At 45.5% G+C, this 27,708-nt stretch overlaps 1 protein-coding gene across 1 annotated transcript; it reads left to right on the top strand.

Annotated features, from left to right (window-relative positions):
* The first annotated feature begins 207 nt into the window (after positions 1–207).
* Positions 208–25,285, top strand: OVCH1 (ovochymase 1). The gene is made up of 22 exons (XM_026040338.1): positions 208–254; positions 1,177–1,308; positions 2,247–2,365; positions 3,478–3,575; positions 5,908–6,080; positions 6,340–6,435; positions 7,176–7,333; positions 8,313–8,505; positions 9,645–9,765; positions 10,441–10,574; positions 11,398–11,538; positions 11,710–11,840; positions 12,898–12,991; positions 14,640–14,768; positions 15,252–15,320; positions 15,790–15,970; positions 16,334–16,406; positions 17,138–17,333; positions 17,970–18,127; positions 18,979–19,135; positions 21,008–21,124; positions 22,927–25,285. Exons 1-22 carry the CDS (start codon positions 221–223, stop codon positions 23,115–23,117), a joined length of 2,895 nt encoding a protein of 964 aa, XP_025896123.1. The 5' UTR covers positions 208–220; the 3' UTR covers positions 23,118–25,285.
* The last annotated feature ends 2,423 nt before the right edge of the window (positions 25,286–27,708 follow it).

The following is a 27,708-nucleotide window of genomic DNA, read 5'->3' as shown; positions in this document are numbered from 1 at the left end:
GTGAAGGGCTAAGAGCAAATTCTGGAGCCTGGGATCCTCCAACCTGCAGCCCTGCAGCTGCCCCTGCCAAATCTGATTGCCCCCTTGTTAATTAAAAGGGCTCGSTAGGGAGCTCAAACCCACCTGGAGGGTGCTGGTTCATTGAGCCCCTGTGGTGTCTGTGTGAGGCTGCTGCACCATGGCAGGAGCAGGGTGCTTTGTCCTGCTGCTGTCCCTGCTCATGCCCCTTCTCCCATCCCCTCTCCCGTGGTGCGGTGAGTCCTGGAGCAGTGGTTGTGGGTGGTGGTGCCCCTGGGCAGGGGCTGCAATGGGCAGCACAGGCTGCGTTCTGTGCTGTAATGTGCCAAGCAAGTAGCACCCCCAAATCAGTGTGTTATCCAAGTGGTGGTTTTGTTTTTCTCTCCCAAAAATCTTTCCTTCCCTTTTCATCCATGCTCTACTTGGCAGAGCRCTTGTTTTGGTTGATGAGTGAGCTTTTGTCCGAGCAGGTTGTGCTGCTGCCGTGGGATCCCTGGCTATGAAAGCAAGAGAAATAGGAACYGTGACCTTTGGAGCAGTTAGCTCAAAAATGTCTTGAAGAGTGATGAGCAGCACCTTGCTGTTGCCACCATGTTCTTGAGTCCTTCTTCAGGCTCCTCCTGCTGAGGCTGAAATATTAACTCCCTTTCTCTGGCCTCTACCCCAACCAAATAAATTAACTGTTCCTCGAAACAGTTCTAGGTAGAAGAGAAATTATGCCTTGTTAAAGGACASTTCTGTCTAGAGAGGGCAGACTGCAAAGAGAGGTTGTGGTGGGCAGAGGAATGATGCTCTTCAGAGCAACTTCTTCCTAACAAAACTATCAGTAAAAGGACTGGCCCACGTGGGGCAAAAAGATGGTGYGAGGGGTGGTGATGTAGCTGGTGACCATTGAGAGCCAGATTCTTGGTCTTCTCCACCGTTTTGTTTATGAAAGTTATTAATCCAAAGTGACTTTGGAGTTGACCCAGACTGATGCCAGGGTGAATGCAGTATGAATACTGCCTGGTTCCTAAGCATTTTGTTCSTTATGCATGGCTGAAACCAAATTTCTGTGAAGGCCTCCTAGGGCTCCCCTGGAAGGGGGCAGAGGATCCCCACTGGTTGATTTGTTGTCATGTGAAACGCATTGGATGTGAACTAATGGAGCAATTTCAGCTGGGGCACCTCTGGACACCATCCTGCTGAAGGGACTGGAGGGAGAGCAGCTGTCCTCTTCTTGGCCACGGAGCCAGAAGCCTGAAACTGCCCCTCTCTCCAAGCTGACCAGCCTASAGAAAAAGACACCCGGTATGAGGAGTTGCAATCACTTCCTCTTCTTGCCACAAGTATTTAAAATAGCACTTTGCACTGTTCTTGGCTATGATTAMCGTGTCCTGCAGCTGATTGAGTTGGGTAGTGCACCCTTTTCCKTCCCAGCCCAGCATGTGGTCTGGCAGGCCCATCAGCTATATATGTTATTCCCTGCTCTGTGAGCGTTACTTTTTTCTTATTTATGCTTTTTTTTTTCCCCTGGAAAATGTAAATGGGATGGCAACAAACTTATCTCRAATTGCACAGTTCACTGAAGCATCTAAAACTTAATCAGACTCCAACATCCCTGGCCRGCCTCCACTCCAAGTCAAACTTTCCCCACGCTCATCATCCACATTTGAGGCACAGCTGGTGCCAAAAGCGATGTGAGAAAGCTCTGTCTTCTCGCAATGCGTTTCAGACTGAAGCCAAGACCAAGTGCTGGGTTAACTCGATTCACAGATGAGATCCTTCAGAAGGACTCYAGTGGGTTTGGTTGTTAAATGCCACTGGGCACTCTAGATGTGGGGGTCTCAGGAGAATAATTTCTGAATAAAGTCAGGTCACATTCTTATCTGTTGTACTTGCTACTTAACTTTGCAGGTTGTATTTTATAAGAAATAATTAGGTTACTGAATGAAATCTAAATTAGATTTCTCTATAACTGTACACAGTTCATGAAAGTAATTCACAGTAGACCTCAGCTTTGCATATATCAACTTCTTATCAAGGCATTTGCTTTCTGTGTACTTTTTCTTTTTACCTCTGCATAATTGCCTTCAGCTTGGAGCTTGGGCTGGAGTCAGGAAAGCTGCAATACCTGGGATGTGTCCTATTGCTTTCCCATCCTGCAGCAAAGCCTGAAGTCTGAAATGGTGCTTCTGAGCATCTGGAAGGCTGTCTTGCTGCAAAATACTCCCATTTCTTTTATGCAGACCTGAAATGTGGACTTCGTCCTATTGATCTGAAGAGCCCAGAGGATTTTCTACCACTTGGCTCCTTCTCTCGGATTGTTGGTGGGAGAGACTCWGTTCCTGGAGGACACCCTTGGCAGGTCTGTCTTATAATGCCCTGCTCCCATCCTGGAAGGGAAAGAAAGGCAGGAGCACTCTCATTTTTTTCCTCAAGCTGTTGAATTCTGCTTGCTTAGGGTGGGATCTGTTCCAGGAGTCCCTCCTGCCCAGTTTTCCCAGTCTGACATCCCCCTGCCTCTCCTAAGCCAGTTTAATGGTGAAGGTGAGATATCTGGCTGGTGGCAGAGCTCGTGTGACACTTGCCAGCTGAGCATCTGCTGGGCTTTAAGGTGCAGAACCTGGAAATGAGGGCTCCTTTCCAGTTCACTGCCRTGGAAGAATGTTACATTCCCTAACAACTTGCATTTGTCTAGTGAAAAAACTGAGTGATGACCATGAGGCTATGATTTAGAAACAACCTAGCAGAACATGGTCTATTCAGAAAGAAACTGCTGTTAGACATTTCCTTCACGAGAAAGGTACTTCTTCCTTGCGTGTTGCCAGAGCTATGCTTGAGACCTGTGGCAAATGATATTCTTAATAGTGAGGGTGACAGAGCCCTGGCRCAGGCTGCCCAAGGAGGTTGTGGAGWYTCYTCCTCTGGAGATSTTCCAAACCCGCCTGGATGCCGCCCTGTGCCCYGGGTGTCCCTGCTGGAGCAGGGGGTTGGACTAGATGATCTCTAGAGGTCCCTTCTAGCCTCCACCATTCTATGATTCTGTATTAGCCATCTTCTGCCCAAACACCTGTCTTTATACATGTAGCAGTTTGGAAATGTATGTAGAGAGCAGCAAGAGAGGCTGGAGGGAGCCAGGGGTAGTCAGATGGGGAGAGGGAAAGGTGCAGGGAGTGGAAAGAAGGATCTTCTGAACTCCTTTCTAGTATCAAGGCATGAAGCAGCCAGACCTCTGTCTAGTTGCCCCCATTTTGAGGAGCTCCAGGGTTTCAATGCTGGTAGGACTGAAGAKGGGTGCTGAGGGTCAGTCACATCTGAGAAATGGCTTCCTTGGGCTCCAGCTGTCTGAGAATTGCACGTGAATATTGAGAAGAAATGGCATGGTTATGGAGCTTTTCTGAGCTGGTCTGGTCTTTGACACTTTAATGTTTTGGGAGGGCTTGCTTAATCTTGATGTGTACCTGACTCTCTTTGAAGGTGTCCCTCAAACTGGGCCGTTTCCATTTCTGTGGTGGCAGCCTAGTCCGAGAAGACGTGGTCATCACTGCAGCTCACTGCATGGCCAACCTGGAGCAGTAAGTCTGTCCTCCTAACTCRCAGCTTCTCTTAGGAAAAGCTCCCATTACAACAAGGGCATCTCATGAGCGTGGTGCAGCTCCCTCCTTAGGAAGCGAATGGCACCCACGAATGGCACCCAYGTTATCTAGTGGGACCAGAGCTCTGCAACGTGCAGCTCTGTGGGGCAGGTCACTCCAGATGCACTGGTGTCCCCTACCAGAACACTCTTTCTTGGGGAGTAACACCCAGAGATCCAAACTGAAGACCAGGGAGAGGGCTCCCTGCACAAGGGGATTGTAACTCCAATTTAAATGCCTTGTTCAGTGCAAAAACTGGATTAGGAGTTGGATGTTTGCTCACTGAGTTGTCTCCTGAGGAATTAACCACCTGTCTCAGCTAAAACCAGTCTAGAGTGAAAAGTCTTGACAAGACAAAAGTAGAATCAGCCCTGGCAGATGTCCTATTACTCATGGCAGTTGCATTGGCTTCTGTAGTTTAAATGCAAGACCAGCTTTACAAAGCATGCTAAAGACCTCTYAATGGGCAGAGACAAAGCCTTAACTGCCGACTTTGCCAGCCCTTTTATAATCTCTTATAATGTAACTGCACATCAGTCAGCTTCACATCTGTGTCTCATTGAACTTGAGCACCATTTTTAAGGATGGATGTTGAATAATGAAAGTTGCTATGGTGGAAAAAACTTTTATGTGTAAACTAATGAGATACCTCCTTGTTTTCCTGTTCACTGCAAAATTAGGTAGTGCTTTTACTTTCAATGTTTATGGCAATAATGCTGCTCGATGATGTTCCCATCTAGGGCAGCTTTTTGCACTGTCATGCAACCCTGGTGTCAAACTGCTAGCAAGCATGGGGATCACCATCACTGTGTTGGTAGATGGGCTCCTGAGATTAAAACTGAGCTGTATCCTCAGTGGGTCTGTTACTTATGCCCGGAAGTGATCATAAAATGAGGTGAAGGGTTTCCTCAGGATGGAGGAAAAAAAAATCTGAATTTACTGGAAAGTATTGAAGGAACTGCCATGATTCAATATTTCTGGTGCCACAGCCCAGGGTAGGGAGTCATAAAAGCTAGTGTGAGTGATAATTAGTCCTCCTCAAAGCTCTTGAAGTACTACTTTATGAAGGAGTATATTCTTATAGAGATTAGAGGATACTGAGGGAAGATGGTTCCTATGAAGCTGCCATGCACCACTAGAATGGGCTCTGAGTTGGTTTTTTGGATACTGGGCTTTCCTGGATTCTCAAATGGATGAAGCCTGAAAGGGTGAGACAATGGTCTCAGGCTTGATTTTTGTCCAGTTTCTGTAGCAGTTCAGGTAGACCTTTAAACCAGCCCTCATCACCAGAGAGCCACAAGCCTGTGTGCCGTGTGAGGCTCTAACRGGAGATGCAGCCTAGGGAAGTGAGGATGATGAGCAGTGCTTCTGCCTCCCACAGGGGACAGAGAGCCCCCGTTCCAGGTTATGGCTGAGCTAAGGACCCAGGCAACACTTGTTAGGCACAAAACTGTCCCACTCTGTGGCTGAAGTCCAAGGAAAACAGTAAATTACATATCTGCTCCCCATGTACTTATTGGTTACTACTGCTCTGATAGCATAGTCATCTCCCTGTGAATTGGGAAAAGAAATATCTGAGGAGTATTTTGGTTCAGCTCAAGTTGATTGCTCTAAGTTTASCTGTGACATTATATTGCTTATAAAATATGCAACAAACCCATAATTGTCTAGCATTAATTTAAACCACATATTTGCCTAAAACCATTATAAAGCTCTTGAATGTAGGCATCTGCTCATTTCCTAARTGCTTTGATAGCAAAATTAGAAAGAATTTAAGGGATTAAAAAGACTTTGGCATTCAATTCCTGTTGCTTTTAGGCCTCCCCATGTGGCTCTTGGGACCCCAGATTGCAGGTAGCCTGTGGCTCAGCCCTTGTTATCTCCTATCTAGGGTATCTGAAACACCAGATGCTGTGGGAGGTCCAGAGTAAAAGGTAGCTGTTGTTTTGCCCGGTACAAGGCTGTCTAAAAAGATCTTCTAGGACCTTYCCTGGCCTCCTGGTAGCTCTGCTCTCCTTGGTTATGAATAGTGGTTTGATGAATAACAGATGAACCAAAACCTCTCTATCCTTTTGGCTAATAAAACTAATGCGAGGCAGCGGCCCAGTGAAATAGCCCATTGCAGAGGGCAGGTTCCCCAGGATGGGTGAGGATGCTTTGGGCTTGAACACTGGCATCTGGGCAGGGATCTGTGCGTGCACTGATGCTGCTTGAGGGGGGGAAAAGGCTTTTCCATGCGTTGCAGCCTCCCYAACAGCTGCCTTTTCCCCAGGAAGCTGCTGGGGCGGCTGGTGGCGACGGTGGGCGAGCACGGGCTGCGGCGGGCGGACCGCGAGGAGCAGAGCATCCCTGTGGCGCGCRTCGCCGTCCACCCGGGCTTCGAGGCGCGGCGCTACCCGGAGCGCGACGTGGCCGTGCTGCGGCTGCAGCGCCCGGCGCGACGCGGTGAGCTGAGCCCAGCCCCACGGGGCACCCGTCCCGCTCTGAGCCTGCCAAAGCTCAGCTTAAGCTCCCCTAAAGGCAGCATTGCTGCTCGTTTGCATTGCTGTTTTATAAATACCTGTGAGACTGGGTGTTTTGAGGGGGAAGGCGGGTGGTTCGGTGCTATTTGGAGGGTGCTGATCCTCCAGTGAGACTTGTGCTCACAGTACGGTATTGGAACCAGTGGGTTTGTGTGCTCATGTGCACGTCCTTTCCTCCACAGGGGACGAGGTTCACCCCATCTGCCTTCCGCACAGGGATGAGGACTTTGAGCCTGGGACCCTGTGCGTGGCTAGTGGCTGGGGCAAAATGTCAGAGGGTGAGTAAAACGGCAGGGTCTTCTGGTGAACGTTACAGGATACAGACACTGATTGGGGAAGACGGTTTATTTCAGGAACAGCAACGCTAGGAAAGGTGACTCTTGCCAGATGGAGAGTTAAAGGTCTCCTCTCCTTGTCAGAGGGCTGGCACTGGCAGGGATGTGYGGATCAGTGTTCTCCTGCCCTTGTAAAATCTTGAGTCCATTAGCAATGGTTGTGCTTTGCAGTAATGCTGTGCGCATGTGTGCCTGCTTTGCAGAGATAGAATTGTCCTTACAAGGTGCTGCAAAAGGGAGCATAGGTCCCTTATACCTAAATTATACACAGGMTTTTATACTGTCTCCACTAGCTATGAGCAAGTTGTTCCCTCAAGGGAATTTCACTCGTTTGCATTTTGGCAGATTTCAAAGAAGTTGGAAGATTTAGCATCCTTTCCCTCCCTACCCATTCCCACCAGCAAGGAGATGTCCTGCTCTTGCCCTGGTCAGAGATGAGATTTTTGCATCAGCTGAGAGCAAAGCAATGCATGTGCTTGCCTAGCTCTGTGACTTGCTTCAGTGAGGCCTCAACTGCCCCAAAACGGGCACTGGGCACTGACAAGGAGGCAACAGGCCCTGACCTCACGAGCCGCTCACCATGCTGGCCGTGGCTCTGGAAGGGGATGGTGGTGGCTGCCCTTCATCCCCGCCCTTCCTCCTCTTCCTCGCCCTGGGCGCTGGACGCTGCGCTGTGCCCGCAGGCTCCGGGCGGCCTGCGGCCGTGCTGCAGGAGGTGGAGCTGCCCCTGGTCGACGGCGACGCCTGCGGGGCCCTGCTGCGGGACGCGGGCCTGCCGGCGCCGCCGCGCGGCTCCGTGCTCTGCGCCGGCTTTCCCGATGGCGGCAAGGACGCCTGCGAGGTAACGACCTGCGGCTCGCKTGGCCCTGTGCGAGGGCTCTCCTTCCCGCTGGGAAACTGTCCTCCTGGGAGAACGGGGAAGGGCTGTGCTGACAGCGCTGTCAGCTCCCCGCTGAGCAAGGGCTTTGCAAGGAGCTTCGGGATAACTGAKGCAGGAGGAGGGTTTTGCTGGTGGGAATACTGATGCGGGCAGGAAACTGCAGTGAAGGTGCTCCCGTGCCCAGGTCTGCTCTGAGTGCTGCTAGCAGGAGGAGCCTTGTCCCAGCATGTGGGTGTCACCACCTCTGCTTGGACTGCAAGGGACCTGCAGTGGTGGCACCCCACGGGCAGTCCTACCARGAGGTGGAAAAGGAGGTTTTTCTCACCTTTTGCTTGGGGAAAAGTACTGCTGCCTGCACTAGGAGGGGTTTATGACCTATCTGTTCACCATTGGGAATGTTAAGATTAACACTTGCTGTAGGCTAGTGCTCCCTGCCCTGTTCCCCATAGCAGGAGAGCATCTTGTCTTGTCTGTGTCCTGGGAAGCCAGTGTGCTGTGCTTCCACCTGGCTGCTTCAGGTACTTGCATGGATGCTTTTGCTAGTAGTAAGAAGCAGTTTGAGATGCTCCCCACCTCCTGTCATAGCTTGTGTGAACACTTGCAAAGTTAAAGTTATGCTGTAGTTAATTTTGGTGCAATAGTTTGCATTTTTTAAATTACACCTGGAAAGGGGAATGGTGGTGGGAAAGAGGTAGGGTGCTAAACTACAAGTCACTTCAGAGGGGTGAAACAACCTGATTCTGTGAGCATAGCTCCTATATAGCTTAGATCATCTGATGCAGCTCAATGAGCAGCAAAATGCCAGGCCTGGGTGACTGGGGAGATGCAAGGGAGGCTGTGCTGGTCTCTGTGGTACGTGTGGCCCCTTCATGTAACCCTAGCAAAGACCTGTGCTGCTGGCATGTGAATAATGTGTTTTTCTTCCCCACGGGCTGAGCAGGGTGACTCTGGAGGCCCCCTCGCGTGCATGAGACCCAGCGGCGCCTGGACCTTGGCCGGCGTGGTGTCCTGGGGGGTGGGCTGTGCCAGGGCCTGGGGTACCCCATGGGGACACACCGCGGACCGGGGCTCCCCAGGCGTCTTCTCCCGGGTGGCTGCGTTCATGGACTTCATTGCTCAGCACATGACAGCTGGTAGGTGCRAGCACCTTGAGGCTTTTCTTTCCTGTATGTTCGTGTCAGAGCTTGAAAACTGTCCTGCTACTTCTACCTTCCCTCCTCTCTCTCCGCGGTGGTCCTGCTTCATTTCCACCCACTTCATAAGTAGCGAAGTAGTTTCTGAATTTGGGATGGTAGAAACAAAGGCCTGAACAGRTACTTCCCTCTTCAGAAAGACAGCTATAATAGCAGCATTGACCTTCTCATCTCCKGAGGGGGGAAAGCAGAAGGCTACTCCTGCTGTCCCTCTTTCTGGATGAATGCAGTCCTCCTAGCTCAGAAGTGTCCCTTGAGCGCTGAATACCCATCCTGTTCTCATAAAAGCTCTTTGAGTGTTTGCCAGCCAGAAAGCTGAGCTGCTGTTGTGTTCCTGAAGCAGCACACAGCATTGGTGGTGGGGGTTACCTCCTAATCAAATACAGCTTTGAATGTGTATGGGAAGCAGTGTGCTGGATTGAGCGCATCAGTTTTAGAGGTTTATCAGAAGAGCCCTTTATATGGAGACACAAGTTTAGCTGCTCTCTGCAGGACACTTGTATTTTTCTCTACAGATGATTGTAGCACTAATACAAGTTATTAAAAATGTCATTAAATTCCATCATAGCCATCAAAGGTGGGGTGTTACAATACCTAACCTATTGCAGCTTTGCTAGGGCTTCTTAATGATAATACTGTCTGAAAGGGACTGTATGCAGCTGGGGATGTGCCTCTTAATTGGGAATGGTAACTGCAAGGAGCAGAAGCCGTGTGGCTCCAAAGTGCCCGCACTAGCCTTTACAAAGCCGAACTACTAGGGCTTGCACAAATTGAATGCCCATAAAGACAAAGGGAATACTAGCATTAAAACTTGCCTTTAAATAAAAGTAAACGTGGAGGAAGCTATTGCAGTTCTTAGTAGGCTCAGTGAATGCAGGACCACTGTGTCGGCTGGACAGATTTGGAGGTTTGGGGAGGGTTTTAAATAGACCTTTGGGATCAAATTCAGTGTTAGTAACTGAGACTTCTCTTAGCTGCATGTCAAGTGTTTTGCTTGAAACAACTGCAGTGTCATAGGCTGTGCTGTGACTGATAGCACTTGCATGGCAGTATTCCTTATGATGGTTTTCTCTTGCCAGCTGCTGTGCCCAACCCTCTTCCCATGCCAGCTCAGTGCAGTTCCCAAGGCATACCGGTTTTTGGAGAAAATGGTCGCATTCAGTATCCMCAGGCTTTGGAGGATAATTACCCTGACAACAGGTAACTGGGCTTTGGTAACCCAAATACTGGATTTTCTGCAGAGCACCTACTGGAGCGTTTTCCCTCAGAAAACATTTTCAGAAGCATTCCTGAGTGATCTTGGTCTCTTGCCTGATGCTGGCCAGGGAACTGCTATTCRTGGTCTCCAGATTACAGTGGATGCGAGTCCTCTACTATGCAAATCCCCTGTTCTGCTTGTGGACAGGATGTCCCTGAGGRCAGGAGGACACAATCCGTTTAATGCAGATTCAACGTGAGCCACACTCAAAACCATGGCTGGAGATCTGCTGTATCCTTTATCCTTTGTAGTCTGACCATATCTATGTCAGCTCATGCTAAGAAGCTTTTAGCTCTTGCAAGGGATGTGGGGATGTGGAGGTCTGGACTGGTGGGATGTCCTTTGTACAATACAGAGCTGCCGTAAGGAAATGTTGATCCCCAACTAGTGCTGAGCAAATACACCACAGTCCTTTGCTATTGGTGACCGTCTTCCCAGGCAGCTTATGTAAAGAGGAAACCTATGAACTTAACCAAGCGAAACTGGTGACATCATTTATCAACTTGTAGCCTGTGCCACCATGAAGGTAGTCATTGGAGATTCCCAATAAAAGGTGGGACCAASAAGGGCAAAGCTAAGTCATGCAGACAACTGCACTTACTCTTGCTTGCTTCTAGCCTGTGCATTTGGAATATAACAGTGCCAGAAGAGAAGATCATCTTGATACACTTCACCAAGCTAGATGTAGAGAGTCAAGTTGGATGTGAGTGTGATTACGTCTCCATCTACTCGAGTAGAAGAGAATTAATCAGTAAGTGCCTTGGACTGAGAATCATGGAGTATAATCTCTTGCCATTGTTTGTCATAAATAATAGCAAATTTAGCCACATTTTGTGAAGTCCTTTTTATTTTGCATTGCGATCCTGGGTGAGGAGACTCCCCAGTGGAGCAAGGCAAGTGGACTGGGGCACGTGTTTATGCTTGTGCTGGCATGCAGCACAAGTCATGGGCTCAGTGTTTCRGTGCCTTACGGCTGTGCACAAATCCTCTGTGCTCTGTCTGCTTTGTCTCCCTTACACCTATGAATCCTGGATATCAGAATAAATCGAATGCTTAATTGTTGTGCTTAGCTGGTGCTTGTGCAGGTATGTTCAGGATGCTGCACTGTTAGTGTCGCCAGCGAGTGCTGTGTGTGTTGGAGGCACAGTGCACAAGTCTGCTTGTTAGTCTCARATTGGATTATATGCAGATTTCTCAGCAAATGTAGGCATGAGACCAAAAAGTGTCCTTTCCTTCTGAGATGCTGTTGATTCTAAATTCAAATGTTTCATGTGAATGTTGTTTGTTTCTCCACTCTACTTTAGTGTTAATGGTTATTTGCTAATAATAGCCTAATCATAATTCCTAGTCTGTGCAATTCATCTTCCAGGAACTTCATGAGGTTGTTTTAGATTAAGTCCCATTTCTTCATTTTTTTCTCTAYAGCCTCTAATTATTTTCCAATAATTAAAGCAGAACAGTGTCTCTGTGTGAGGAGACCTTCTTGATGGGGTCTAGTGTAATACATTGCAAAGACTCACCTGAATAAATGCATGTTCTGTCCACCTTTAACATGGCTCTGTGTCCTCCCTCAGGTAAGATGTGTGGGGACGTGCTGCCGGCCCCTCTGCTGGTAGAGTCAGACAGAGCCACCGTCACGTTTGTTTCTGATGGAGACAATACTGGCCGTGGATTTGAGCTCGCCTTCACGGCCGTCCCCAAGGAATCTGAAGCAGGTGACATTGTCTGTACTGTGGAAACTCCTTTCATGGTCTTTCTGTTCCCTTTAAAAGAATAACTATCCTTAGTGTGCCTGAGTGCCCCAAAAATCAAGTTGTTGAGGTGGCTTTATTAAAAAATAATGTACAGCTGACGTGTGTTAAATCTGTATCCTTCCTTGTCTGTAGGTTCAGGCTGTGGGAGTGTGGCAATCCTAGTGGAAGAGGGAAGGATTGATACTGCTAATTACCCTGGCTTGTATCCCAGGAACACAGAGTGCCACTGGCTCATTGAGGCTCCAATAGAGAATACCATAAAGGTAATAGAAAGAGAAGCTGTGCTTAAACATCTGCACTCAGAGCTATTTGGGGAAGTAGTTCAATAAAATCCTGCCAGAAACATCTGTGACGTGCAGGCCTATAAACTGTGTGATTTCCAGGTCGCTRACTTTTTGCAGGGTTTATTTTGCCAATTAGGCATCTCCTCTGAGCTGGTGCATGGAGCTGCTTTAACTGCTCCCTGATGACTTGTGTTAAGTGCTTGAAATCTGTAGGCACCAATCTGATCTATGGATAGCTTTATCTTGAAGTCCTCAAACCCCATGCTGGAAAGGGAAAGGTAGGGATCATCCTGCAAGGGATCATCCTTTTCCTCCAGTCAGTATCAGAGGTACTAAGCTCTTTATTGAGGTATTTACTACTTGTTGCACATGAGTTGTGTGTTAATAGCTCCCAGTTATAGTACCAGCATCATTCCTCTGCTTTTTACTGACTATTGCTGTGCGCAGCAAGCATCCCATTGAACTGGTCCCACCTTATGATAGGAGTCGTGTTGCCCTCCTGTACTGCTGCAAGCAAAATCTTTCCTCTGCTCTCTTGGCTAAGGGATGGAAAATAATACTGAACCTAGGGCTGTTCAATGGTGTACAGACCTGTTGGCTGTGTTTGTGAGAACTTGCTGAATGGCAAAAATAGGAAAGTGGAAAACCTCTTCCCCCAGGCTCTTGAAAATAAAGCCTTCTTACAAGGGCACTCCATATGTGACACAGACTCTTTGAAGTTACATTGAGTGTTGTAGCAAAGATGTGATAAGAGTATGATGTGGTAAAGATGACCTGAGAAATTCCTCACAGAAAAGGTTAGGCCTGTTTCATCTTCTGCATCCCTGCTCTGTAGCCCTGCACAGAGGGAGCAATTGGGAGAGTCTGGCCAGGGTTTTTGGCAGACAGTGACTGGGTGCAACCTGTGGCCCCCTCAGCAAGGGAAACCATGCCCAAATTTTTCCTAAATGCAGTTTTTACTAGCCTATCATTAAGAAGGTTAAATATTTTAGTTATTTCAGCCTTATTGAGTTCCTTTGGCTTGTTCTCTTTGCAGCTGGAGTTTGAAGACTTTGCTGTAGAACCGAGTCCGAGCTGTATTTATGATGCAGTTACTSTTTACAGCGATGCTGAAGAAGAAAACCAGTTAGGTAAGCACCACCTGCTTCAGTCTTAAGTTAGAACTTACAGTGAAGAAAAAATCAGTTTTTTTTCATATCAAAATACTCCTCCTGTAATCTGGTATTTGATGTATCACTGGAAGGGCAGGGTAATTGTTTTTTGCAGTAACCGTAATGTTCCCTCCTTGCGTGTGGGGCTAATGGTTGAGCTCCCTCAGCACAGGAGTTCCCATGTCYTGGTGGGGATGGCACTTGGCCTGGGCTCCTTAGCCAATATTGYATGGCTGGTGTAGGACCATAGTTGCATTCTGCTGTCTGCCCAGCAAAAGAACACACAAGCGTTCTGCTGCRCCTTGCTCGCTAAGGAGACAGCAAGAGCAACTCCACCCTAAGTGTCCCTTTGAAGATAAACCTTAAAGTAAGGCAGAGTGAAAGAACTGCTCTGATTAGCATCTAATTCCACCGAAATGGAAATGAACTCTTTATGAATGGGGTTGAACTAACACTGCTGGAATATTGCTAATGAAAAATTGCTAACCTGGGGCATCACACTGCCACACTTCTGAAAGGAAACGTTTTTCAGTTATTCACTTTAAAACTGCTTTGATTTTGTCAATATTAAAATTTTAAGTCAGCATAAGTAAAAGTGTTCCTAACTTCCCTTCTTGAGGAGAACTGTGTTTCCAAATCTTATTCCTGGTGCAATGTATTAGACACTTAAACACTTTGAGGCTCTACACTCACCGTAGGTTAGTGGGTTGGTTTTTTTTAATTACTATTTTGTTTTGCTTTTCTAAATGTCTCAGGAGACACTTGAGTTGCACCTTGGCTGTCTCACCACAGGCCGATGTGTGAATCAAGACATATTAGAATGGTGAAGAACTGGTGCACTTTCCTCTACATTAAACAAATACCAGGCTTGTGTTGTCCTGGGTTTGCCACCAACAAGTGACCTTCCACCTCTGTCTTGCGGTGGTAACTATTTCTCATGTTTACCAAGTGCCAAATCAGTATTAACATTAGGTATCTCTTAAAGAAATCTGTTTCTCATTGGAAATGAGAACATATTTAAATGGGGAAAGAAGGCTGATGACACAGAATCTGGAATCTTTCAGGGGAAAGCTTCTAGCATCTTGAAGTACTTCACTCAGTGCTTTCCAACAMAACTTTGTCTTAGGAAACTGTGATTCTAACAGGAAAACTCTTCTGGAATAAACTGTGGGCTTCCTGTCCAGCTCCAATTACAGGGCTCCCATATGCTTTGCAGACCAAGTGTTCTCCAAAGGATGGAGCAGGGGCTGCAAGTCCTCCTCTACACGTAGCTCGTTCAGGAGAAGCTCTGCTTGCACTCCATAATGGCAGGAAATACAGTTCTCTGTGTACCTATTGTGCAGTGGAGGGCATTCCCACTGTCTGAGGTTGCTTTTAACTCCACTGTGAGAAAACAAGGTTTACTTCTGTGTACTGTAGAATAGTTGCAGTACTCACCTTTTTAGTGTTTCTTATGAAGGCAACTAATGAACATCCGCAAGTGTGTCTTCTGGAAAAGTTTGTTCTTTTAGAAAGTCATGAAGTTTCTGGATGAGTTTTTTCTTCTTGGAAGCCTAGATTAGCTAAAGYCAGAAGTACTTAAGTGATGTTATTTCTCATCTTAAGTAGAGCCTGTTCCTTCCTACAGCTAATCTCTGTGGATTCTCCATTCCTAAACCCGTAGTGAGCCCTGAGAATACAATGCTGGTGCATTTTGAGAGTGATGGAGAGAACAGCTTCAGAGGATTCAGAGCCAGGCTCACTTTTGTTCATTCAGGTTAGTAGAGATGCCTGCTGAGTGCAACAATGTCTACATCATCTGCATCTATTTTTAGACTCCTGAACTTATTTTTTTTTAAGACTAAACCTGCTGCAGTCTGTCAGGGCAATTTTAAAAACATAACAGTTGCTTGTGGCTCTGAATAAGAAGGTGAATCAAGCTTTTTTTCTCTCTGAGAAATGACTAGCTTCTCTTGCCTGAAATGATCATCCTTGTTAATTCTATCAGTCTGACACCTGCCTTTACCTCACTGGAAATCTCATTAAACAAGAGGGCCTTGAGCCTGGGGGTGAGTCTGCTATTATTGCTTCCTCACYTCATGAATGTGCCCCAGCTGGTGTCTGCTGGGGAGCTATGGTGAGGAACACTTCCCTTCAAGGGGGCGTTTTGGAGGGGTCAGCTAGGGGGATGAGAAGCCAGACTTGCTGATCCAGGTCAAGTAGAGCTTATTTCTCTTATTTCTTATTTCTTCTTTTCTAGGAGAAGTGGAAAGGGAAAACTTAGAATCAACTACTGTGCCAACATTGCCTCTGAAAGAGCTCCCCTTGGGTAAAGAAATTGAATTCTGCTCAGTTGACCTGCTGCTAGAAGCTTTCCTCTAATCTATAACGGCTTTTTGCAGTGAAATAGATGATTTCTCACCTCAAACCTTCTTTTGTGTKCATCACGTACAGAAGAAAAGCAGCGGGGAAATGTCCCAACTTCTCAGGATGTGCAGCAGCTCCTGTCCCTTCTGACTGCATGCAATTYCTATCTGAAATAGGAAACACAGAGTGAGGGGATGGCAGATGCCTACTTTCAGTCCTGGGCCTTGCTTGTTCCCTGAACCATTAAACTCCCTGGGACTCGGGTCCTGGGACTCAACTTTGTTTTTATTTCCTTCTCCCCGCTCTTTCTGGTGGGAAAGACACCACAAATCTGGTGTCTCCTGTATTTTCAGTCTAGCTGTGTCCACTGTGGAAGATAATCCAGCCAAACAAGGGCCTTCAGTGCAAGCTGGGTCCTCGCTGTGTTGCAGGTGCCTGCGGTCTCCCTGCACTCGCTCCGTGGTGGCTGTTCCAGCGCCTTACAGGGAGCGAAGAGGCCTGTCCCCTCTGCTGGCCTTGGCACGCGGCCCTGAAGCTCCTTGGAGGCTACCGGTGCRACGGGGCTGTTGTGAGCCCCGCGTGGCTGCTGACGAGCGCCCGCTGTGCGCGCCTGTGAGTGCTGTGGGACCAGGGCCCCCAGGCACGAAGGGTGAACAGGTTTACTYGTGTCACTCCCCGGAGATTGCGTTCCCATCTTTGCTTCCTTTGCTGTGCTTCCGATCTGCCCTTCCTTTCATTCTAGAGGTGGCCCTGTCTGGGTTTGGGATGTGCTTTTTATGTGGAAGTTAATAGCACTGTCGGGCTCTGCCACAGCTCTGACTGAGGAGCTGGCATAAAGCACTTGCTGCGGTGAGAAGCTCTTGCTCAGCATTCCTGGGAATAAGTGACTAATTAGAGCCAGAAAGTGTGTGACTGCTGGAAAAGGGAGCTATAAGGCTGGCTGTATAGCTCCAGTGTTTGCTTTTTTTTACACAGATCCAATAACCCCTTGCACTGGACTGTGACAGTAGGAGACCATGACAGAGGCCTGAGAGAGTCAACAGAACAGGTAAAAAGCAAGCAGTGCTATTTTAGAAAATGCTGATGCCACTGCTTTTGCCGTCCCAGGCCTGTCTGGAGGAATATGGTATGTGCAGATAGTGTGGAGCTGACAGCAGGACAACGTAACTGATATACAGCACATGTGGAGGGATGAGAAAGAAAATCCCATGACTYTGATCTCATGGCTAGCTTGAAACTCGTAGAAGTGTTATATCTGTCTTTTTCTCATCGTCGCTAAAATACTTAGCAGATGAATGAGTGACTTCAGTCTTGTCTTGGTGCTGAGCAATATATCTGTCCATTTTTTTTTAAAAAAAAAAAAACAACTTGCTGACCACACCCTCCTAGTAGAGATAGGAAGGAAGAAATGCATATGGGAAAAGCAAAAATGGATTCTCACTAGACTTCTGCAAAACATTCCCACTTGTGTTGGCACAATAGTAGTTGTCTCTCTAGGCTCAGGATAGGATCTAGATAAGCTGTACCAGCATTCCATTTTAAAAATAAAATTAAAAAAAAAAAAAGTGAGGAGTTCATTATTCAAGTCCTCACAGCTTTTTATTTTCATGAAATATTTTCATAAAGTATACACTTTTCTTCTCCGGTCTGACAATTGTTTGTGGGATGTATATCCTTTTCCTTTACTAGTTTTACTCCTCTTTGCTCTCTCTTCCTTCAGAAAGCTCTTTGGAGAGCACTTGTTCCTTCTCTGCCATAACCCCTCGTGTCTTGTTACAGAGGAGGCGCGTGAAGACCATCGTGGTGCATCCCGATTTTGACCCAGCGAGCTACGACTCTGACGTTGCCCTGGTTCAGCTAGAGGCTCCTCTGGAGTACAGCGCTGCGGTGAGGCCAGTGTGCTTACCCCACAGAACGGAGACCTTGCCTTCCTCTTCCCTCTGTGCTGTGTCTGGATGGGGGATCACTGAAGAAGGTGAGTCTCTGGATTTTTGCCTATTTGCCTCTTGCAAGAACATCATACTTTTCCATCTTTAATTATACTCATCTGTTCATACTTACCATAGCAATTGCTCTTTTTCTAAGATGCAGTGGGTTTGAGTCTACTTGTGAATGAAGGAAAGATCCTTTGATGCTAAACTGCTTAAGGATGTAAGCAATTTATAGTGAGTGCAAGTCAYATTGTAGGGAAAACCTTGGAATAGGTGGAGCACTGGCTTCTATTTGCAGAACCAGAACTTGAGATGGATTTCTTTCTATGGCAAAGTGATGAGCATCAAATTCTGGATATGATGAAATGACAGCCCCTTTTGCCAGATGATTGCAGCTAGGGTCCATACTAGTACCGATTCTGAGGAAGAAAAAACGTCTCCTGCGCCTGGCAGGACTGATTTATGAGTAAACTATAAGCAGAGGATTTTGATAATCTGGAAGGAAGTTGGATTCATTTATTAAGTTGTCCTGTTGTATCTGATTTTCTCTAGAAATAGACAACAAGAGATTTGTGTTTTAGGTGAATCCTTTTGGATATTTGCAGTGGTGAGCTTTCTAGTGCTGCGAATCATTTATGGTAGAAGTACTGTGCAAGTGTGTTGTCAATTTATTCCCCAAGCAGATGGGAGCCAAGCTAAGCGACTGCAGCAGATGCAAGTTCCTGTACTTGAAAATGAAGTCTGTGAGAGGAACTACTACTTAAGTCACCCTGGAGGGATCACATCGAGGATGCTTTGTGCAGGCTTTGCTTCTGCTGGAGGGCAGGACTCCTGTCAGGTGAGGCGAAATGAGCCGAGTGCTCTGGAAAGTCTCTGCTTCTCTCTACACTTGTATGTTAGCAAATCCCCTGGGAGAAGGGGTGGGAGAGAGGATGAGGGGAGGACAAGGGAATTTTATACATCAAATGGCAGTTAAAAGCTCCAAGAGGTGTCCATTCATGGAATGGACAATGCTCACAAGAGCAGTAGGTGCGGTCAATCTCTACTAGAGTTAWGCAAGACATAGTGCTCTGTGCTAAGATCTGTGGTCACAGTTTGAATGTTTCTCTACATGGTAATTTCTGAGAACTGTAAATAGAGGATGTTCTGTCTTGCRTTTTCTGAAACCTTTCTCTTAGTTCAGTGAAATATGTCTTAATTGTAGGTTGCTTGCAACCATTTCCAAGACTCTTTCTGAGTAAAAGAAATTATTATGATGTCTATTGGATTTATACAAATCATGATGTAGGTAGGTAAGAATAGTTAAGGAGATAAATAATTTATTTTGCCTAAATAAAAGGCAAAATAACTTTGACCAAGGCATTGTCAMGCTTAAAAAGCAGATCCTTCTTGATACTGCAGTCCTATGGCAGACTGATAAATTACACATAGYGTAAAACGATTGACTCTAGTGCTCTTAAGTCATCAGCCTGTGCTCAGTCTTTATTCCRTGTTGCCCTGCTGATGACCAAACCTTTAAATTGGTGTCTTCAGCTTGAGGATGAGTTGTGCCAGGAGTTGTATACCCTCCTTCTGCYCAGAGGCTTGTGCAGTGACTTCCTTGTCCGATCTGATCTGTCATTGCTCTTCTAGCTTACAGCATAGCAGGGGTCAACAAAATAACCAAGTTCACTGGTCTCTGGTTCTTAGGGAGTCTCTGGTGGCCCWTTGGTTTGCAGCAAGGAAAATGGACCATTTGTTCTTCATGGCATTGCCAGCTGGGGAGTTGGCTGTACCAGACTAAAGAAGCCAGGAGTCTACTCAAGAGTGATGGCTTTCCTGGACTGGATCAGGCTAACCATGAAAGGTGAGTGTAGGTTTTCTGTGAATTTTTTTTTTTTTTTATTCCTCCCTAAACAAGCCATGTCCTTATGCCCTTCATAGCTTTCTAGAATATTTTCTAAGTCTATTGAGGCTTTTTTTCTGGTAGGTCTCTTTTTTTTTTTTTTTTTTTTTTTTTTTGTTTTTTTTGATGAACTTGGAAAGGGAATCAGACATATCCAGGTGCTATCATTAATTTTCCTGTGGGAAGTAGTCTTTTTCCTCTTCCTCATCTGTTTCTCCTACACAAAACTATGTAGAAATTGGAATGGAATTGTTTTAGTAGTACAACATGTGTGTTTATATTCAATTTGAGGCAGAAGTGCTAAACTTTGGGCAGTTTTCTCAGTGAAAAGATGCTTCTGCTGCAAATCGCAGTCTTAGACTTTGATATACAGAACTATTTGGGACAACACCATAAACTGAACTAGTGCTCGTATGTATCTAGATACAAATAACGCCACACTTCAGAACACATTTCTCCAAAGAAACGCTAGTGAAGGAATAATTTATAACAGCTAGTAGTAAATAAGGACTGACATTGCCCACAGAAGTGATAGGCCCCTAGAGACTAATTTCCTTAACTTGGTGGCCCTTATATACAGAAACATGGGAAGAAAACTGAGATGACTTAGATGACCCTCAGCACTGTCATGCTCTTCACTGTACCATTTCTCTCTGTTTCTTTCTCAGCAATTTCATTTCTACTTGAAGTTCCTCTGACCATGGGTAACTTAGTTCTGTAGTTTCATTGGTAAATGGATAAACATATCACTTTATTTAATCCAATGGGATATTCCCTGAGAGAACCCAGAGAGCCTCCAAATTGCTTCAAGTCTAGATCTTTTTGCTCATGTTAAGTAAACTGATTTGTCATTGAAGAAATGCTTAGCTTTGGACTTTGGCTCAAAGTGGTTGCACTGGGAAAAAGCTGATGCCAAATATTTGTCTTCTAAAACCTTATCCTTTTCCCTTGCCTGCATGTGCACTCTCCTACAGCCAAGAATGTAATTCCCTGTTTAGTGAGTAGCTTTGTCCCACAGCCTTTCTTGGGAAAGGAAAGAGCTAATCCTGGACAGAGTTTTCATATTCCTACCCATCCTGTATTTTATTATATTTCTGCTAATGGAAAATGGAGGGTTTCTGGTAATAAGGATATACTTTTCCTGTATCCTGAATCAAGTGTGTTGCTGCTATGAACAGGAAATTAAAGTATATAGTAAAGTATATAGTAAAGAATAGTGGGGATAATACTCCATTCACTCAAGTCAGATGAGAATTAATTCTTCTGCTTTGTACTGCTGTCATCTGCCTCTTTCGCCTTGCAAGGTCATTCTTAGTCCCACACTGACTTAAGAGGAATGTTAGTACAGGTGTGAACTAAATATGAGAACTTTTTTTAAAAAACTAAAAAAGATTAACCATCCAACCACTTGTATGGTAGCCAGATCATCTCTGCAAGTGAGCCAAGAGCTGGCTGGAGATCTCTTCCATTTGCTTGGGTCGAAAGCAACTGGCTGCTGACCACTGGCTATCAGCTGTAACAGCTTTTGTGGATTTCCTGTAGATCAGGCAATTTGAGGAGGGGAATTGCAGTGCTCTGTAGATGTAAATCCTTGCCAGTGGTGACAAGGATTTGCACAACCTACTGCACAGGAACCCTTTACATGCAGTTTCACATAAAAGGTTCAAAGCTCCAAAGGCTTTGAGCCACATACTGACCATTGGTTTCTGTACAAGTGAAATAGCCTTTAGGTACAAGTGAAATAGCCTTTGCATTGCAGGAAATGCTTAACCATAATGATTGTTGCCCAGTAAGCTGTGGTAAGTTGCCTGCAGGCACTTTGTACCTCTTCAGGGGTTGAAGAGAACGTACTGCAGGGAAGCGATGATGGGCTCGGGACCTCGGCATGGGAACAGCCAACAAGTGTGCCCCAAACGTACACAAACTTCGTGGGAGAAGCATGCAAACAAGGTAATAGCTCCTTGCTTGTGTAGAACCTTGTGTGGCTGTCATATACAAGGGGCTGGGTTAGCAAGTGTGAGACCCCAAATATYACGGTGCAACTGAAGTGCATGGTTTAAAACACTCCCTGCCTCCCCCCTCACTGCCCCTCAGTTTTGGCAGACTTGCTGGGTGAGGGTGGGGGCAGGAAGACTGAGTGTAGCCTAGAAAAGAGATGAGACCGTATTGTGACTAGAAAAAGGCTCACCCTGAATAGCAGAGCTCCACTAACATTGCTGTACAGATTTCCTGTGCCCTTGCATATGCTGTCTTATCCCCTTTACTTCTCCTTTACCATCTATGAAATGAGGTGGTAGTTTATTTCTTTAATTGTCTGTCCTTAAGACCTGGAGTCCCTCAGGACAGGGACTATTACTCAAGATCTGTTTACACTTGCATTTAGCATGAGCAGAGTCTGAGTCCTGGGTAAGGCACGAGAAGTGATGAAAAGGCTAAAGTACCCTTAAGGTACAAGGTGACGCTAGTGACAAGGCAGCACTGTCATTCATGGCTTTAAAAAGCAATCTGCTCCTCTTCAGGAGGAGATGTGTTACTGCACAAGTCAACAAGTTGATCTGGCAAGGAGGGTCTCCGCGTGCAACGTGGGCCCTCCTGAAGGAGAAGCACTGAGAGCAACATCAGCACGGCCCTGTGGTGCTGAGCTTGTAGCAGCTTTGGAAATGCAGCCAGGTTCCTGCCTTAATGGGAACAGCTCCCTCGTGGGTGAGGTCAAAGCTGAGGAAAGTGCAASGTGTTGGAGTGTCCTAAATTGGGAGTGACCCTGAATGCCCAAACAGGCTTTTAAAGCAAACTGGGAAAAGCTGTTATAACTCAACCTGATCAGCTTTACTGTCCTTCCCTATAGCTGCCCTTCTGCCCTTCTCCGCTGTTTTCAAGTGCAGGGCCCAATCTCTCCTAGAGGAATGRAGCATGTGTGCAGGAGCCAGGTAGCCAGGCTTGCATGCACCCTCTGATACTTATTGCATCTCTGCTCTGCAGTGCTGCTCGTCCCATAGTAGCTCCTCAGGAGGAGAACGCTCCTCCACCTTCCCTTTGGCACTTGGGGATTGCCAGCCTGCCCAGGGATTCAGCTCCCWTCTTACTTGCCCTGTGCTACTGGCATCCTTCACAGGTACACAGAGACACTGAGGTGCCAGTGCTTCATCCTAGCAGAAAGCTCATAAACGTTGGTGCAGGAGGAATCATCCTTAAGCAGAATTAAAGCTGTTTTGCACAGGGTATGACTTAAAAAAAATATTGCCTTGGGAGGTGAAACAACCCCATTATGCTAGGTACTAAAGGGTTACATAGTTTTCATTGGTGATTGTTTTCTCTCCTCCTGCACTGCTTTAACCTACTCAGCTGCTTCTGAATATTTCCCTGTTGATTTGCTCTCTGACATAGTCAGTCAAACCTTACTAGGCTCTGTGTGTGTGTAGACTAACCCAGCTCTGTTGCTGTGTTTCTAGAGCATAATAAAATGTGCAGAGAAATCAAGGTATTTCATAGCTCTTGTCAAAGGTTGGTCACTAGGTTAGTATTAGAAATCCCAGCTTTTCTTCCATACTCATCAGTGAGAACCCTTGAGGTTGACTGCTATGTTAGCCTGGATGTTTGGCCAACTTGCTTCTTGTTTTCAGGCACTGATTTGAATCACCATTTCCTGCTGATTTTATTTACCTTCGAACATGGGCAGAACTGGCAGACTTTGTGGAAAGCTCTTACTATCTTCTCTTGATGCTTTTATCACTGAATTGAGTGTTTTTTCACAGGATGCATGTCAGAAGTGGAGTCGGAAGAGCCCAGGAGCTTTATCACGGCTACTTCATCGTCAAGATATGTGGAAAGCAGAGAGCACTTGGATGCTCTGACTGTCTCTGAAGGGCATGGCGAAGATTATAGCAAAGCATCTGTCAATGCTAACACCACTGAGCTGTCAGGAGGAGCTTCTTGGGATTTATGAAGAGAGCCAAAGAGGAGGAAAAGTGCAGGGGAACAAACAATCCAAGCGAGGCTGTTCAGACCTAGATTTTTTTTTTTTTGCTTGGGCTAATTTCAGAAAGTGCTTCTGTTGTCAGTTGTATGGCTCTGCAGCCTTGAGTCAAACCCTGCAGCCTGGGCTATCTGAGTGTAAGTTAACCCCCTTGTTCCCTTTGTAAGCAGGCTGCCTTGAGAGGGAGAGAACAGCCATTAGTCATCTGTGATGGAAGGTAAAAGAGGCTATTGCTGGGCAAAGCTGGGGCATTCAGGCAAGCCATGGGAAGGGACTTGTCCATGGAAGGGACTTGTGACCCACACTAGCAGCTTTTATTCAGTGACACTTGCCCCTTCCCTTCCTTTCTACCTCCAGAAGCCTTTGGCTGTAGTGAAATGCAAAGGCAGTAAGTATTACCTAAGTCTTGGAAATGGAATAAATGGAATTGGACCCAGTGTTAGGGTCTGGGGAGTATGAGTGTGACTTTTTACATGAGGTGCAGAACACCACAGCTTTCCCCCATGCTCCTTCAGACCCCGCTGAGGTCCAGCCTACTCACTGAAACATGCAACCTGCAGAAGTAAGAGAAGGCTGAAGAAAAATGAAGGCAAGAGCTTGAATGTTGTTCTAAAAATTATTTTTTCTGAGGCCTGTGTCTTCACAGGTGTGCATGCAGACTGTGAACTTGGCCCCAAAGTGCTGGGGTCAAATGCTGTTTGCTTCCTCTTCTGGAGGCTCTGTGTGAAGAGCTGGGGTAGTGGAAAAGTCAAAGAGGAGAAGATGCAGAGCAGTAATATACTTGTACAGCTGCTTGAAATGGCAACTTCAAGGCTAACTTTCTTGACTATTGTGCAAACTGCATACTATGAAAATACTTATGCATCAATAAAGTCAATCCTGTACTGCACTTTGGGATGGAAGGGAGAATAATGCTGCCTACATGTGCACAAATGATAGGTGCTAATTTAGCTGCTCCCCCTAAAGCATTGGAGCTGTCATAGCTCCTTCAACTGCTGTTTCAGTGTCTGCAGAGGTAAAGAACAAAACAGACTGAGGAGTTTTATTATTATGAACACTGAAGAAAGGTTGGTGCCTTTAGACTAAGAATGGCAAGTGAAGATTATTAGTTTTTACAACAGAGAAATGAGTTGGCATAAACTGACACAAAATGTAAATGGGATGGGAAAGCAAGGGTAAAGGAAGAGAAGAAGAATGGTGAAGGCTGAATCTTGAAGATGTTATATTAAGTGTGCTTAATAATATTCAGTTTGGGAAAATGATCCTTTTCCTGGTCTTCCCTTTCATCAAGGTGAGGGTTTCTCTGCATTTTGTTTGTGGAGATGTAATTTATTGTGACTATAGGATGTATTAGTTGCACAGAAGCATTTTTCCTGGGCAGACACTTGAAGGTCTAGAACTTGTTCTCTACCTACTTTCAAAATTAAGCAGTGCCTCTGCAGAGAACAGTTTTCAGATAATAGCTGTTCTGTGTAGACCCTTGTCAGCTTGCATCACACAACTGCTGAGGGCTAATGCTCTGCAGAAGAGCACCCATTTAACTAACCCTCGCTCTTAGATAAGGGTTTATGTGTATGATCATCATTGCTCTTATACTAGAAAAATATCCGTCTGCCAAAACACCGAAACTTGAACAACATTGCCTCTTTATAATGAAATAAGCCAGCAATTTTTCAGGAAAAGTTCTTTAAAGGAAGGTGCTAGGTGTGTGCATATATATACACTTATTATTTTCTTGAAAGAGTATCTAAAATTCAGCGTGTAAGTTCTCTTTGAGGCAGGCTAGAGAAGGGAAAGATGGGGTAAGGAGCTCTTGGAGTACTTCACAACTATCTTCCAAGAATTTATTTTTAAAAGTACACACAAAAATTGTTGAAAGTATCCCCATTACACCTGAGAATAACCATTTAACTATCACAACTATTTATATGAAGGACAGAGGAAAATACTATCAGAAATATAGCCCTAATCTAAACTTTTTCTTGGGGCAGTAGCTCTCTTGAGCTTCTTCCAGAATACACGCAGGGCTATGCTGTAATGGCATTTGTTATGGCTGGCAGTTTTTCAGGTTTGGATATATTCAGCTCTTCTTATCGCTACTCCCATGCCAACAGCTAGAAACAGCCTGACTTTTTTCTTTGTTTTTATTCCTTGGGACCAACAACTGAAGTCAATGGGTGACTGTCTCTAAACCAAGAGACTTTCCCTGAGAAACCCACAATATAGGCTTGGACTTTAATAGCAGCATGAGTTATAACTTTGAGGATGGTGCTAGGATGGCAGAGAAGAAGGCTGGAAAAAATCACAGCCCCCCAAAAACAATTCCAAAGCAGTTTGGAAGGCTTAGCAACTGAAAGCACCTCTCCGTGGAGCTGGGTTTAATGCTAAAATTTCCCTATCAAATCCCTTTACAGTTTAAGGCTAGGACCAAATTTCTTAATAGTCTAGCAGTTCTTCAGGATGGCTATAGCAAATAAAGTTTTAAGAATGTGCAGGTAGCCTTGGTGGCTGTCTAGGCATCTCCACACAGATGTTCTCTGAACATATGTAAAAATGGACCTCTACTCTGGATAAAATTGACAAAAGTGGAGGGGAGAAAGCAAGATCCTGAAGCTTGAAATAATGGCCCAAAAAAAAAAAAACCTGAGGTGTTTTGCAGATGTATGATGAGTAAGGTACAACATAACAGAAAAAGTATATAGTAGGTTTTCAAAATAGTTTGTCTTCTAGTAGTTTACGTGTCTGTTTTTCCAGATGACTCTTAAGATAAACACTCCAAGATTCTTGTTCTTTGGATTGGCTCTTGCACGTGTATCACACTATAATTATCCTGTTCTCTGAAGAAAATCAATCTAAAACTTAATGCTAGAGCTGGATTTCATGTTCTATGTTTAAAAAAAAAAAGGGCGGGGGAGGCCTAGGAAAAAAAAAAGACTGTGAAGACTGTCATGATGCAAGGATGCCATCCTTATAGTTTGGGAAGGAATTATGCAGTCACCAGGATATCTCATTAGATCCATGTGAGAACCTGAGATCATCTGACTCTTGCATTAAAAAAATCTGGAGATTTCTGTTAGATAGTTTTTAACAAACTCATAGGTATTTCAGGGTACTTTAGAAAACTGTACTAGTTTTCAAAGATTCTTAGGAAAATGGAGCAGATGCGGTTGGCATAAATACCTTCTTTTCAACATGACAAATTTGCAGACAAATTTGGTGCCTCAGGGATAAGCTCTCCTCACGAGGCACATCACAAGCCTGAACATAATGTAACCGAGGGGTTAAAAATGGCAGTGCTCAACTGTGTTATTAAAAGTCTTTTGGTACTTTCATCCTTCTCCTTTTTTTTCTTCTCTTGCTGTGCTTAGTTAGGATAAGAGATAACTACCCACTCATGTGGTGATAGCAGAGACTTCTAAACTGTTTGAAAGCTTAACTTTAGAAGTAATGAATCATATACCTGAAATAGATTCAGGCCAATATCTCATTGTGGATTTCTTTTTCTTTTTTAATGAGTATTATGATCTCTTTTCCCTTTGCTCACATTTTGGTGGTTATCCCTAGGAAATAAAAGTGCTAATTGTAGAATATGGCATCACTGAGACTTTGTTCTTTGCTTTGTGCTGCAGGCGCCACTGGAGAATTATAGCCCCATTAATATCCATTATTCAGCTTGATTTCCTGGACTTCTGGATTGAAAGAAGTGTAATTGTCATGGCCAGTTGATGGCATATAAAGAACTCTTATTAAGCAGAGTCAGATATAGGTGAGAGGGAGCTCACCTTAATGCTGGAGTAGGAGAAACAGAAGCTGAATTGTTCCTGTGCAGGCAAAGAGGGACTTCTACATGCCACTTTTCCATGGATTTAGAGGGTCTGCTGATAATACTTGCAGCTACTCTAGCCAACTCGGTGTCTTTTCCTTCCTAGAAATGCTGTTGCAGTGAAGTATGTGCAATTCCTTGTGATCTGGCTTTGCCTTGGCACAACATGGGTCTGTCTGCGTTGCTGTTTCCCAGGTTTGAGCTCGGAACAGGGCAGCTTGCTGTGGAATGCCGCAGTTATGTGCCAACCTGGAGGCACAGGGCCAAGCGAGGAGGCCATGGAAAGGGGAGCTTTTTCTCTGACTCCAAATGAGTGCAGAGACCTATCCACCTGACATAGGAGCTGCTGGGGAAATGAAGGGGTCTAAACCTCTTTTGCATTTGGAGCAAGGAGCAGAGAGTGGGAATCTAAACTATCCAAGAACTCATTGATATAAAGTACTTTAAGGATCTCATATAAGCGAGCCCGAGGTTATGGAAGTGACTTATTCCTCATAGGGAATGTGGAAGTCGTTCAAAAGCCCCCCCTGCCCCCACAGGCTCTATTACTACTATAATTCATCTTCTGCTTCTTCCTCTAGTAGGTGATGTTGCTGTCAGGCACTGCTGATACTTCTGTCTCACACAAAGGAAACTATGCAGTTAATTGAGGTCTAAGTTTTCATGAATAATAATAATAAAAATCCTTCAATTTCTTACATCTTTCACTTTCTTCCCAGACAAGGGTACAGCTGATGA

This window comes from Nothoprocta perdicaria, unplaced genomic scaffold (genome assembly GCF_003342845.1).
Source record: "Nothoprocta perdicaria isolate Ctin4 unplaced genomic scaffold, notPer1 scaffold_253, whole genome shotgun sequence".
NCBI lineage: Eukaryota > Metazoa > Chordata > Aves > Tinamiformes > Tinamidae > Nothoprocta > Nothoprocta perdicaria.
Note: the sequence above shows the minus strand (reverse complement) of the source record. Positions and strands in the feature narration are given on the sequence as shown.